Raw genomic sequence first — 12412 nt, 5'->3', positions numbered from 1 at the left:
AATTTGGTTTGAATTTTATGATTATATTCAAAATAATTACAAATTTAAGAAATTGTTGAGTATTGGTACCACCATCATTGATGAGAATCTCAATTACACTGAAATGTTTTTGAGTTTTCATATAAGCTATGGAGTGCCATGTAGTATAAGGGCAGATATAGAAAGCAGTGTTTCCATAATAATAATAAAGAAAAAAATGTATTGTCGTCAATGTTTTCTTTTTTCTTCTGTGAAAGTGACATTACCTTTATGGCTCAAGTTTTTCTTGTCTTTGATCCTCCTTATTTTAATGAATATTCTCTGTATATAAATATGTACTTGTATGTTCTAATTTCATGCAATACATTTTTTTAAAAAAAGACTGTTTACTTGAGAGAGAGAGTGAGCATGAGGTGGGGGTGTAAGGGGTAGAGGGAGAGCAGGGAGCTGAGCAGAGAGCCCAATGTAGGGCTCTATCCCAAGACCCTGGGATCATGACCTGAGTGGAAGGCAGACACTTAACTGAGCCACTTAGGCACCCCTCATATAATATGTTTCTTCTGTTGCATAATTACTTGGGAACTATTTTTGAGACTTAATGTAGCTATAATTAGCATTTTATTTATCTGAAAAATGGATGTCTATCAGTTTTTAAGCAAAAATCATCATAAAGAAGTTTTTTATTCCTCTTCTCAAATTTTGCAGATTTTTCTGTGTTCCGTTTCTTATCATTGATCATAGGGTGAGTTTATGGGATATTCTTTATCTTTAGCATCAAATAAATGATTTAGATATATAATAAATATGCAATTTCTTGGATAGGGGACTCCCTTAGAACTAGAACTGAGTTTGGTACTATCTTTGTGGGGACAAAGCTTTGCTAAAAAAAATCAAGTGAACTTGATTTTGGCATTATGAACTATTTCAAAGAAATAGTTGGCATTTTGAACCATTTCAAAGAAAAAAGTTTTTAGTAACTTAGAAACACCTTTAAAACATGATAAACCCTCTACATCTCTCTGTTCTGTTTTTATGTGTGGTCTATTGTAGTGATTGTTAAAGGGAATGGTAATGGTGATAATGGCATCATGATTTCTTTCACAGTTTTGAAAAAACTACACTCTTCCCACTTAGTATTATGCATACTCCCCTTCCCTCATGCTTGTCCCCATATAATTGGAATGTATTGGATACAGAAAAGATCAAGTACAGTCAAAGTACTTGCCAAGTCATTTTGGGTTTAGCTACTTTCTGGAGGTTTTTCAGTATTTTTCCAGTCCTCATTTTGCCTGTTGTCAAAGGGAAACTACAAACCCTCCTTTATTGTTGTATCAGAGGCTGCTTAATGCTTATGAAGTAATCAAAACCTTCTTTATGTGTAATTAAAAGAATTGGAAATGGGAGTACTTTGGACAGATACTTTGAAGAAATTTTATCTCCTTCTCCTTATATAAGTAATTTTAGCATATGACAGGTTCTTATTTCTCTATTACCCTGAATTTCTTAGAAAATTAATATCCTCTATATGCTGATGTTTTAGCATACTCAGAACAGATTTTATATATATATATATATTTTTTCTTTTAGAAGTTTTATTGTAAATCGGGTTTAAAAGTTTGAATTTTATTCTAAATCTTACGTTGATTAGTTGAAGTCATTGATTTTTAGGTAATGAACAAGGTAGTTAAAAGGTGTGAAAACACATTCATTTACTTTTCTGTTTTAATATATATCTTTTAAAATTTTTATTATTTTTTTAAAATTTTATTTATTAGAGAGCAGAGTGAGGCAGAGAGAGAGAGCACAAGCTGGGATCAGGGGCAGAGGGACAAGCAGACTCCCTGCTGAGCAGGGAGCCTGATGCCAGGCTTGATCTCAGAACCCTGAGATGATGACCTGAGCTGAAGACAGATGCTTAACCGACTGAGCCACCCAGTCTTCCCTAATCTTATATTTTAAACTCCTTAAGAATGGGCATCATATTTTCTGCCTTTAGGTTCTATTCATGATGCCTTGTGAATGAATTTATGAATGATGTATTAGATTTGATCAAACCTTTTCATTAAAAAGAATGTCAGATAAACAACTGTTTTTATTCTTTTATGGTATTATTGCTAATATTTTATGATAGAGGATATTATAATGTTAGTATGTTGAGTTTTATGCCTTAGGATAATTGAGTATGTGAGGACAGCTGATAGTAACATTGTGGTATAATCCCTTTATTAGTTGTGTTATAAAGTGAAATTTTGTTTATCCCAATACTTTGAAACTATTTTGTTTATCCCAATACTTTGAAACTATTTATGAACATAGTTTAAATCCTTTTCTTTTCCATTTAGCCCCATTTCTGTGTCATCCCAATCTATGGATACGCTATGGTGCCGTAGGATTTATCACAGTGGTAGCTCATCAAATAAGTACAGCTGATGTATACTGCAAACTGATGCCTTACCTTGACCCGTATATTACTCAACCAATAATACAGGTATGCTTGTTCCTACTTGGAGTCAGTCCTCTACAAATTGTACTCCTTAAAGAAAAAGGTTTAGAGGGGCGCCTGGGTGGCTCAGTCATTAGGCATCTGCCTTCGGCTCAGGTCATGATCCCAGGGTCCTAGGATTGAGCCCTGCATCAGGCTCCCTGTCTGCAGGAGGCCTGCTTCTCCCTCTCCTGCTACCCCTGCTTGTGTTCCTTCTCTAGCTGTCTCTCTCTCTGTCAAATAAATAAATAAATAAAATCTTTATTAAGAGAAAAAGAAAAAGAAAAAGGTTTAGAAAGTCTTATTTTTATTTAAAATTTTAAAGATTTGAATTAGGCTGCAGCGTTTTCACATTCCTTTAAGCTAGTTAATGTTAATGGAACAAACAGTATTGAAGCTGAGAAAAGTTCAAGAGACTATTGTGTCATACATCATGTTATGCATAATATACCACTCAGTAATGCATGCTTTATTTTCTTAGGTGCAGTGCTGTAAAACATGTGCTAGTAAAGTGAAATATAATAGAAATGTATACTGAAAGGCCTCTACTTTTATTGTAAAAACTCTAACTGATTTTAGCCCAAGTCAGCATTTATAATAAATCGGAAAAAACCTTTTACAGATGTTCGTTTTTTTGGACCACTAACTGGTTCTGGGTTTTTTTCTGTTCTCTTTTTTTAATCTAATCTTTCAAAATCTGATTTAACCTTTTTTTTTTAAATCTAATGACTTGTGCCCCCCTCCTCTCTTCCCAGTATAGCATGAACTTCAGGTTTTTGGTTTGTATAAAACAAACTTTATACAAACCAACTTGTCCGTGCTTACATCCTTTATTTTCCTAGAAAGCTGACTATCAAAAAATATCTAAATTGAGTGAACTGTCGAGAAATGATTCTGGTTGTTAAAATATTCTGAAATATCTTTTTTTTTTTTTTTAACCTTAAACTCTATTTCTTTTTTGCAAATTCACATGCTTCTAGCTTCTGCTACTTTTATATTTCCAATGTACCTTCCCTTGTTGGGGAAAGTGACTTTGGATATATTCTGGAAATGAGGAGGCTTTGGTTGTGCCTTCCATCCTTTTCCCCATAGATTTATCCTTTTCTTTTTTTTTTTATTTTTTATTTTTTTATTTTTTTAAAAAATATTTTATTTATTTATTTGAGAGAGAGACAGTGAGAGAGCATGAGCGAGGAGAAGGTCAGAGGGAGAAGCAGGCTCCCCATGGAGCTGGGAGCCTGATGCGGGACTCGATCCCGGGACTCCGAGACCATGACCTGAGCCGAAGGCAGGCGTCCAACCAACTGAGCCACCCAGGCGTCCCGATTTATCCTTTTCTTTGGGATCATCATTCTTTATTTGATATATGTATGAAAGATGGATAATATTACTAGAAAATATGCCTTTTTAATTAATTTTTTTGAAAGTTTATTTATTTTAGTAGTATTTCACCACCCAGCATGGGGTTCAAACTCACAAACCTGAGATCAGGAGTCACATGCTCTTCCACCTGAGCCAGCCAGGCATCCAGCCTTTTTTATTTATTAAAAAAATTTTTTTTATACTTTTATTATTATTTTTTAAAGATTTTATATACTCATTTGACAGAGAGAGGGAGAGAGAGTGCACAAGCAGGGGGAGCAATAGGCAGAGGGAGAGAGGGAAGCAGGCTCCTTGCTCATCAGGCAGCCTGATGTGGGGCTCAATCCTAGGACTCTGGGATCATGACCTGAGCTGAAGGCAGATGCTTAACGAACTGAGCCACCCCAGTATCTTTTAAAGTTCAGTAAGTTGTCTTGGAAATCCGGTCTAGTGATTCTTATTACTTTTGGATACTTATTCCATTTAGAAATTTGTTTATTAAACTCTTTTATAACATAATGTGGAGAAAGTATTCCTGGGAATTAAAAATTGCATGCATTTGTAATAACTTAGTGGTGGTTTACTGTAATAAATCTAACATTAAAAAAATCTGACATTAGGTATTTTTTTTTTTTTTAGAAATCCGTATCACTCTTCTTAAGGGTATATATATACATATACATATATTTCTCAGAAATATAAATATAAGTATAAATATTTTTGGGGGGGCTTTTTTTCATTGCTTTATTTTTTGAAAGGCCAGGATTGGGAGTTGAAAGGCTAATTATCCATCATAAGTCTTGCTTTTCTACAGTTTGAATTAGACAAAAGATACCCTTTTATGCTGGTTTCCACTGGCCAGATTATCATATAGTTAAATATGTCTAAAAGAAGATGCTCTTGGTTTTGGTTAGTATGCTTATCCTTTTTATTATTTACTAATTGACAAGGAGGGTGTTCTTGGGAATAATTAAAGGAAAGATTTCATGAACTCTGTGGAGAGAGTAATGTTTTTTTAGAGGGGGTTGAAACTACTGGGAAACATGATGACTGCTGATCAGCCCTGTGACTGTTGAGCATCTTTTCTCTATCAGTACCTGCTGGCTGTTAGACCTGTAGGCCACAGGTACTTTTTTGATCTAGGAGGTCATCTGACATTTTGGCATCCAGAAGAAGTCTCTGTCATTTTCTAAGTTTTTCTGTCCTGGGTGTATACTATTATTCTTCAGTATAGAAGACACAGATGTATACTCACATGCTAAAAATGTAAAGAAAAACTATAGCTCTTAGAGGTCAGTAGTAATCTTTTTTCTTTGAAGAAAAAATTGCAGATGTTGATGTCTCCCATTTTCTGAGGAAATACTGATACTAACTTTGCACAAGTTATATTTACTGAATATGAAAATAACTGTACTTTATGTTGTATCTTTGGCTGATTCTTTTTATTTTCCTAATATAGATTGAAAGGAAACTTGTTCTGCTCAGTGTTTTAAAAGAGCCAGTAAGTCGTTCTATATTTGATTATGCTTTGAGGTCTAAAGATATTACTAGCTTGTTCAGACATCTTCACATGCGCCAGAAGAAACGAAATGGGTGTCTTCCTGACTGCCCTCCACCGGAGGATCCTGCCATAGCACAGCTTCTGAAGAAATTGCTCTCACAGGTTGTATTACCTTTCTGCAATCTTATATTTAAACACAAAATTTCATAAAAACATTCAAGCATCCATTTAGTTATTAAAAATACTTTTGGTTATTTAGGTTACATCATAACAAATGAGTAAATAAACCGGCAAATATATACATTTGCCTTGGCATCTAGGAGATACTAGGATGATGATAAGGCATTGGTTTGAGCTCTAAGGAATCATGGTAGACCTATTAAGTTTCTTTCATGATTATTGCATGTACAAATAAGGGAGAGAGTACATACAACCTTAAATTTGATTAATATTCTTGGTTCAGTTCTATATTTCACCAAAAAAAAAAAGGAAAAAAAATTCAATTAGAAGAAACATTGCAAAACACAGATATAGGACAGAGAGATTCTAATTTATTTCAGTCCAAATTTAGAGTTTTCTCACTATATGCAAACAGCTGAAATAACGGATTTATAATACATCTTAGATTGAATAAACCAGTTACTCCAATGTATTGAAAGCCTATGATTTGGATCAATTACCAAATCTTATTAGAACGAGGAAGTAATCTATTTATTATACTTGGAATTAGTAAGTCCTCTTTAGAAATAGTCTAGATTCCGTGTCCTGTTTTAAAAGGGTTATATGGAACTTAAAGAAGTTAAGATAGAAATGAAAATGGTAGAAATAAAGACTATAGTTTCCTGAATAAATGCCCCATGAGCTAGAAGGTAAATGAGTAAAGTTATTAAAAAATAACTTCAATGACTATATTTAAGTCTGTAGGACATTTTGTTAAGAGAATACTTGTCAGTCATGTCTTACTTAACAAGAAGATGAGAAAATGTTTCAGTTGCCTGAGAGAATTTGATAAATTTGAAGATATAAATCCTTTCTTGTATTAGTCACTAAATATCCAGTGCTGTTTCATGCTCCTGTGTTGGTTTGGGTGATTGAATATCCCATAGGAGCCTGGTCAATAACCATTTGGTTCTTCTGGGTCTCAGTTTGCCTGGAGGCTGGAACTGCTTCTCAGTGTCCCTTCCAGGCCAGTGGTTCTGTTTCCTGTGTTTTAGAAGACTTAATTTGGTGTGACTTGAATTACCAAAGAGCTTTTTATTTGGGTTTTCTTTTAATCTTGGCTTGTACATTAGATGTATTTTATATTTTAGAAAGCAGTTTATGGAAAATTAGATATCGAATCACATTTCCTTGTTGTTTCTCTTGAGTAAGTAATCCTTACCAAAAAGATTTTAGCATGCAATAAAAACCACCCCAAGTTTAGCTGTTTCTTTGCGCTTAGATGGTGTGATTCTTTGTATTTCTCTCTTCTACAAATCCTGTGTATTAAATTAAAAGCTTCTATACTAAAATTTCATTTTAAGTCATTAGTTACTTGGGGCCACTCTAGCCATCAGTTCTTACTTTTCACCTTGCTGTGTGTGTAGGTTTTGCCATTGCCATGGATAAAAGGAGGGAGGGGAAAGGAGCAGTTTTCATAGCTTTTTTACTTTCTGCTTCCTGCTGTCCTCCTAAACCCTTCTACTGTCACTGCTTCCACAGCCAGCCCTCATTGTTGGGTACCATGATGAAATCAGTAAAACACACTGACTTGTATTCCTCTGAAATGTTAGTGCTTGATGTGTTCATTTGTCTGTCATTTGCACCCTCATTTGTATGAGTGGGGAAGGAGGACCTTGTTTTCCCTAGTTTTATGTTGTTTCTGTGAACAACAGTTTTAGGGACTCCTAAGGGTTAGTAGTACTCTGTTTCAAGGGACAAGCGCTACTAGTAGGTGGGAGAGCAGGCTAGAATCTTTGAGGTCCTCAGAAGTCACAGCAGATTATTACTGGCTTCCATTTTTTGAGGACCTACAACGAGACTACCACTGCAGGTGGTGCTGTCCATATTTTGTCACTGTGCTTACATAACAAGCTTGAACAACAGGTGTTATCTCCATTTTATAGTTAAGGAGACTGACTCAGTGAGGATAGTTAAGTTGTCTATGCTTACACAGTTTAGTAAGCTTCAAAGCTGAGATTGGAACTAAACCCATTGAACTCCTTTACCATGCCATCTCTCTCTCTCTCTCTTTTTTTTTTTTTTTAAGATTTATTTATTTGTCAGAGAGAGTGAGAGCACAAGCAGGGGGAGTGGCAGACAGAGGGAGAAACAGACTCCCTGTTGAGCAGGGAGCTTGATATGGGACTCCATCCCAGGACCCTGGGATCATGACCTGAGCCAAAGGCAGATGCTTAACTGAGCCACCCAGGTATCCCAATCACCATGCCATCTTGTTTCAAAATAAGGGACTGGGAGCTAAGGCTGAGAGGCTTGCTTAAGTTTTTTTTATGGATTTAGGAAGGGTCCATGTGCAGTTCATCTCTTCCAGCTCCTTGCATGTCTTTTATCTGCCTTCACTTCATTTTGATCCCTGCACTACCTGAGTTTCCTGGGATTACTCACAGAGGCTTGGAGTCAGGGGAGACTTTGGAGGTTGGAATTGAGTCCTTGTTCCTAATGTAGGGATACAGAGGGAAGGATGCTTTTAGCCTCTGCAAATGGGAATTCTGAATACTCCTTCAAAATATTTCTTAATTGGGGTTTTACAGTGCTCTTTTGTATAGGACTGCACTTCAGAAACATAATGGGTGAAATAGGCTTTTCTAGACCATCCTAGTATTGTTTCTGTGGGAAAATATGCTCAGGGTTCTGGGTAACAGATTTTTAAAGTACACTTTTGGAGCATATGGAAGTTAGAATCTGCCTGAACTCCAGATTTTCAGCAGAACTTACCATCTGGAGGTGGTACATGGTGGGGCTATTTTAGAATTGCATCTACAAGAGCTGTTTTATTTGTATCCATTTGATCAAGCACTAATACAGGATAAGAATATATATATATTTTACTTTTTTTTATTTTTTTAAATTTTTTATTTCTTTTCAGCATAACAGTATTGATTGTTTTTGTACCACACCCAGTGCTCCATGCAATCCGTGCCCTCCCTAATCCCCACCACCTGTTTCCCCCAACCTCCCACCCCCTGCCCCTTCAAAACCCTCAGATTGTTTTTCAGAGTCCATATCTCTCATGGTTCACCTCCCCTTCCAATTTCCCTCAACTCCCTTCTCCTCTCCATCTCCCCATCAGCAAGACAGGAAACAAACGTGTGTTGGAGAGGATGTGGAGAAAGGGGAACCCTCTTACACTGTTGGTGGGAATGCAAGTTGGTGCAGCGACTTTGGAGAACAGTGTGGAGATTCCTCAAGAAATTAAAAATAGAGCTTCCCTATGACCCTGCCATTGCACTACTGGGTATTTACCCCAAGGATACAGATGTAGTGAAAAGAAGAGCCATCTGTACCCCAATGTTCATAGCAGCAATGGCCACGGTCACCAAACTGTGGAAAGAACCAAGATGCCCTTCAACGGACGAATGGTTAAGGAAGATGTGGTCCATAAACACTATGGAGTATTATGCCTCCATCAGAAAGGATAAATACTCAACTTTTGTAGCAACATGGACGGGACTGGAAGAGATTATGCTGAGTGAAATAAGTCAAGCAGAGAGAGTCAATTATCATATGGTTTCACTTATTTGTGGAGGATAAGAATATTCTGATTTCACTCCTTTTAAAAAATGACAAATACTTTAAATTTTTATTTTTATTTTTTAATTTTTTTAAAAAAATTTTTTATTTGACACAGAAAGAGCACAAACGGGGAGCAGCAGGCTAAGTGAGAGGGAGAAGCAGGCTCCCCACTGAGCAGGGATCCTGACACGGGGCTTGATTACAGGACTCCAGGATCATGACCTGAGCTGAAGGCATCCATTTAACCAACTGAGCCACGCAGGCACTCTATAAATTTTTAATTTTTTAATCATTTTTTATTTTATTATTTCTGGATTGGTAGTGTAGACAGGTGTAAAATTGAAAAAATATTGAAAGATCTATAATAAAATACAGGTTTTCCTATAATCCCTGATTCCCGGCCACCCAGTTTCTTTCCCTGTTGATAATGAATTTTATGTTTTTAGAGTGCTGAATTCCTTTACATAGTGTCAGATTGTTGTGTTGTACAGTTAATTTACTTGGAATGAGTTTGATCCTTTTAAGCCTTGCTTTTTTTTTTTTTTTAATTTTAAATCCAGTACAATTAACATAACAGTGTTATCTTAGTTTCAGGTGTGCAATGTAGTGATTCATCAATTCTGTACATTATCCATTGCTCATCGAGATAAGTGTGCTCTTAATTTCCTTCACCTATTTCTCCAATTCCTTCCACCCCCCACCTCTCCATCAATTCTCTGTAGTTAAGAGTCTGGTTCTTTATTTGTCTCTCTTTTTTCCTGTTTATTTCTTTTGTTTCTTAAATTCTATATGAGGGAAATCATAGGGACTTGTCTTTCTTTGACTAGCTTTTATTTATTTATTTATTTTTTTCAATGTTCCAAAATTCATTGTTTATGCACCACACCCAGTGCTCCATGTAATACGTGCCCTCTATAGTACCTACCACCAGGCTCATCCAACTGCCCCCCCACCCAAAAAACCCTCAGTTTGTTTCTCAGAGTCCACAGTCTCTCATGGTTTGTCTTCCGCTCTGACTTCCCCCAACTCACTTCTCTTTTGCTTAGGCTTACATTCTTTTTTTTTTTTTTTTTTTAAAGATTTTATTTATTTATTTGACAGAGAGAGTTCACAGTAGACAGAGAGGCAGGCAGAGAGAGAGAGGGAAGCAGGCTCCCTGCTGAGCAGAGAGCCCGATGCGGGACTCGATCCCAGAATCCTGAGATCATGACCTGAGCTGAAGGCAGCGGCTTAACCCACTGAGCCACCCAGGCGCCCCATAGGATTACATTCTTTATGTCTCTCCATGTTGCAAATGACAAGATTTTATTCTTTTTAATGGCTGAATAATATCCCATTGTAGATATATACCACATCTTCTTTATCCATTCATCTGTCATTGGACACTTGGACTGCTTCTAAATTTTGGCTATTGTAAATAATACTACAATAAACATAGGGGTGCATATATCTTTTAGAATTCGTGTTTTTATATTCTTTGGGTAAATACACAGTAGTGGAATTACTGATCATATGGGTTGTTCTAGTTTTAATTTTTTGAAGAACCTCCATACTGTTTGCCACAGGGGCTGTGCCAGTTTGCATTCCTATCAACAGTGCATGAGGGTTCCCTTTTTTCCACATCCTGTCAGTACTTGTTATTTCTTGTCTTTTTAATTTTAGCCATTCCATCTGGTGTGAGATGATATCTCAGTGGTTTTGATTTGCATTTCCCTGATGACAAAAGATCTTTTCATGTGTTTGTTGGCCATGTGTATGTCTTCTTTGGAAAAAAGTTTGTTCATGTACTCTATTTTTTAATCGGATTATTTCTTTGTTTTGAGTTGTACAGGTTCTTTATATATTTTAGATACTGACTCCTTATTGGATATATCATTTAAAAATATTTTCTCCTATTCATTAGATTGTCTTTTTGTTTTGTTGATGGTTTTGTTGATGTTTCTTTAGCTTTGCAAAAGCTTTTTTATTTTGGTGTAGTCCCAGTAGTTCATATTTGTTTTTGTTTCCCTTTCTTGAGAAGACATTTCTGGGAAAATGTTTCTGTTGTCCATGTCGAAGAAATTATTGCCTATGTTTTCTAAGAGGTTTATTTTTCCAGATCTCACAATTAGATCTTTAATTTATTTTGAGTTTATTTTTGTGTGTGGGGTAGGGAAGTGGTCTGGTTTATTGTTGTGCATTTAGTTGTCCAGTTTTCCCAGCACCATTTATTGAAGAGACTATCTTTTCCCATTGTATATTTTTGCCTCTTTATCATAGATTAATTGACCATATAAGTATGTGTTTTTTTCTGGATTCTGTATTTTGTTTCATTGATCTGTGTGTGTGTTTTTGTGGCAGTATCATACTGTTTTGATTACTGCAGCTTTGTAGTATATCTTAAATTCTGGGATTGTGTTACTCACAGCTTTGTTCTTCTTTCTCAAGATTGCTTTGGCTGTTTGAGGTCTTTTATGATTCTATTCAAATTTTAATATTATTTGTTCTAGTTATGTGAAAAATGTTGGTTTTGTGATAAAGATTGCATTGAATACAGATTGCTGTAGATTGCTTTTAGTAGTATGAACATTTTAACAGTATTAAGTTTTCCAATTCATGAGCATAGAATATCTTCCCATTTGTGTTGTCTTCAATTTCTTTCATCAGTTTTGTATAGTTTTCAAGAGTATAGGTTATTCACCTCCTTGGTTAAATTTATACCTATGCATTTTGTTCCTTTTGGTCCAATTTTAAATGGACTTACTTTCTTAATTTCTTTTTCTGCTGCTCCGTTATTGGTGTATAGAAGTGCAACAGATTTCTGTGTATTAATTTTATATCATGCAACTTACCTAGCTCATTTATCAGTGCTGATAATGTTGTGGGTGGAGTCTTTAGGGCTTTCTCTGTATAGTATCATGTTATCTACAAATTGTGACAGTTTTCCTTATTTCTTACCAATTCAGATGCCTTTTATTTCTTTTTCATGTCCAATTGTTGTAGCTCAGACATCCATTACTGTGTTGAATTAAAAGTAGTGTGAGTGGACATCCTTATCTTGTACCTGATGTTAGCGGAAAAGCTCTCAGTTTTTCACTACTGAGTGTGATGTTAGCTGTGGGTTTTTTCATATAAGGTTTTTATTATGTTGAGGTAATGTTCCTGCTAAAACGTTTTGTTGATAGTTTTTATCATGAATGGATGTTGTATTTTATCATGCTTTTTCTATATCTATTGAGATGATCATTTAATGTATTACATTGATTTGCGAATATTGAACCATCCTTGCATCCTCTGAATAAATCTCATTTTTTTAAAATGTATTGTTGAATTCAGTTTGCTAATATTTTGTTGAGGGTTTTTATATATGTTGATCA

General features: G+C 35.5%; 1 protein-coding gene across 2 annotated transcripts in view; it reads left to right on the top strand.

Annotated features, from left to right (window-relative positions):
• The window catches only part of PIK3R4 (phosphoinositide-3-kinase regulatory subunit 4), a 78234-nt gene that overhangs the window by 32309 nt on the left and 33513 nt on the right, over window positions 1-12412 (top strand). For both annotated transcript variants that reach the window (XM_032332892.1, XM_032332884.1), the window contains exons 8-9: window positions 2322-2467; window positions 5283-5486. In XM_032332892.1, the coding sequence (XP_032188783.1) occupies window positions 2322-2467; window positions 5283-5486 (350 nt within the window). The remainder of the gene's footprint in view (window positions 1-2321; window positions 2468-5282; window positions 5487-12412) is intronic.

This window comes from Mustela erminea, chromosome 1 (genome assembly GCF_009829155.1).
Source record: "Mustela erminea isolate mMusErm1 chromosome 1, mMusErm1.Pri, whole genome shotgun sequence".
NCBI lineage: Eukaryota > Metazoa > Chordata > Mammalia > Carnivora > Mustelidae > Mustela > Mustela erminea.
This window is presented reverse-complemented; position numbering and strand designations above follow the sequence as displayed.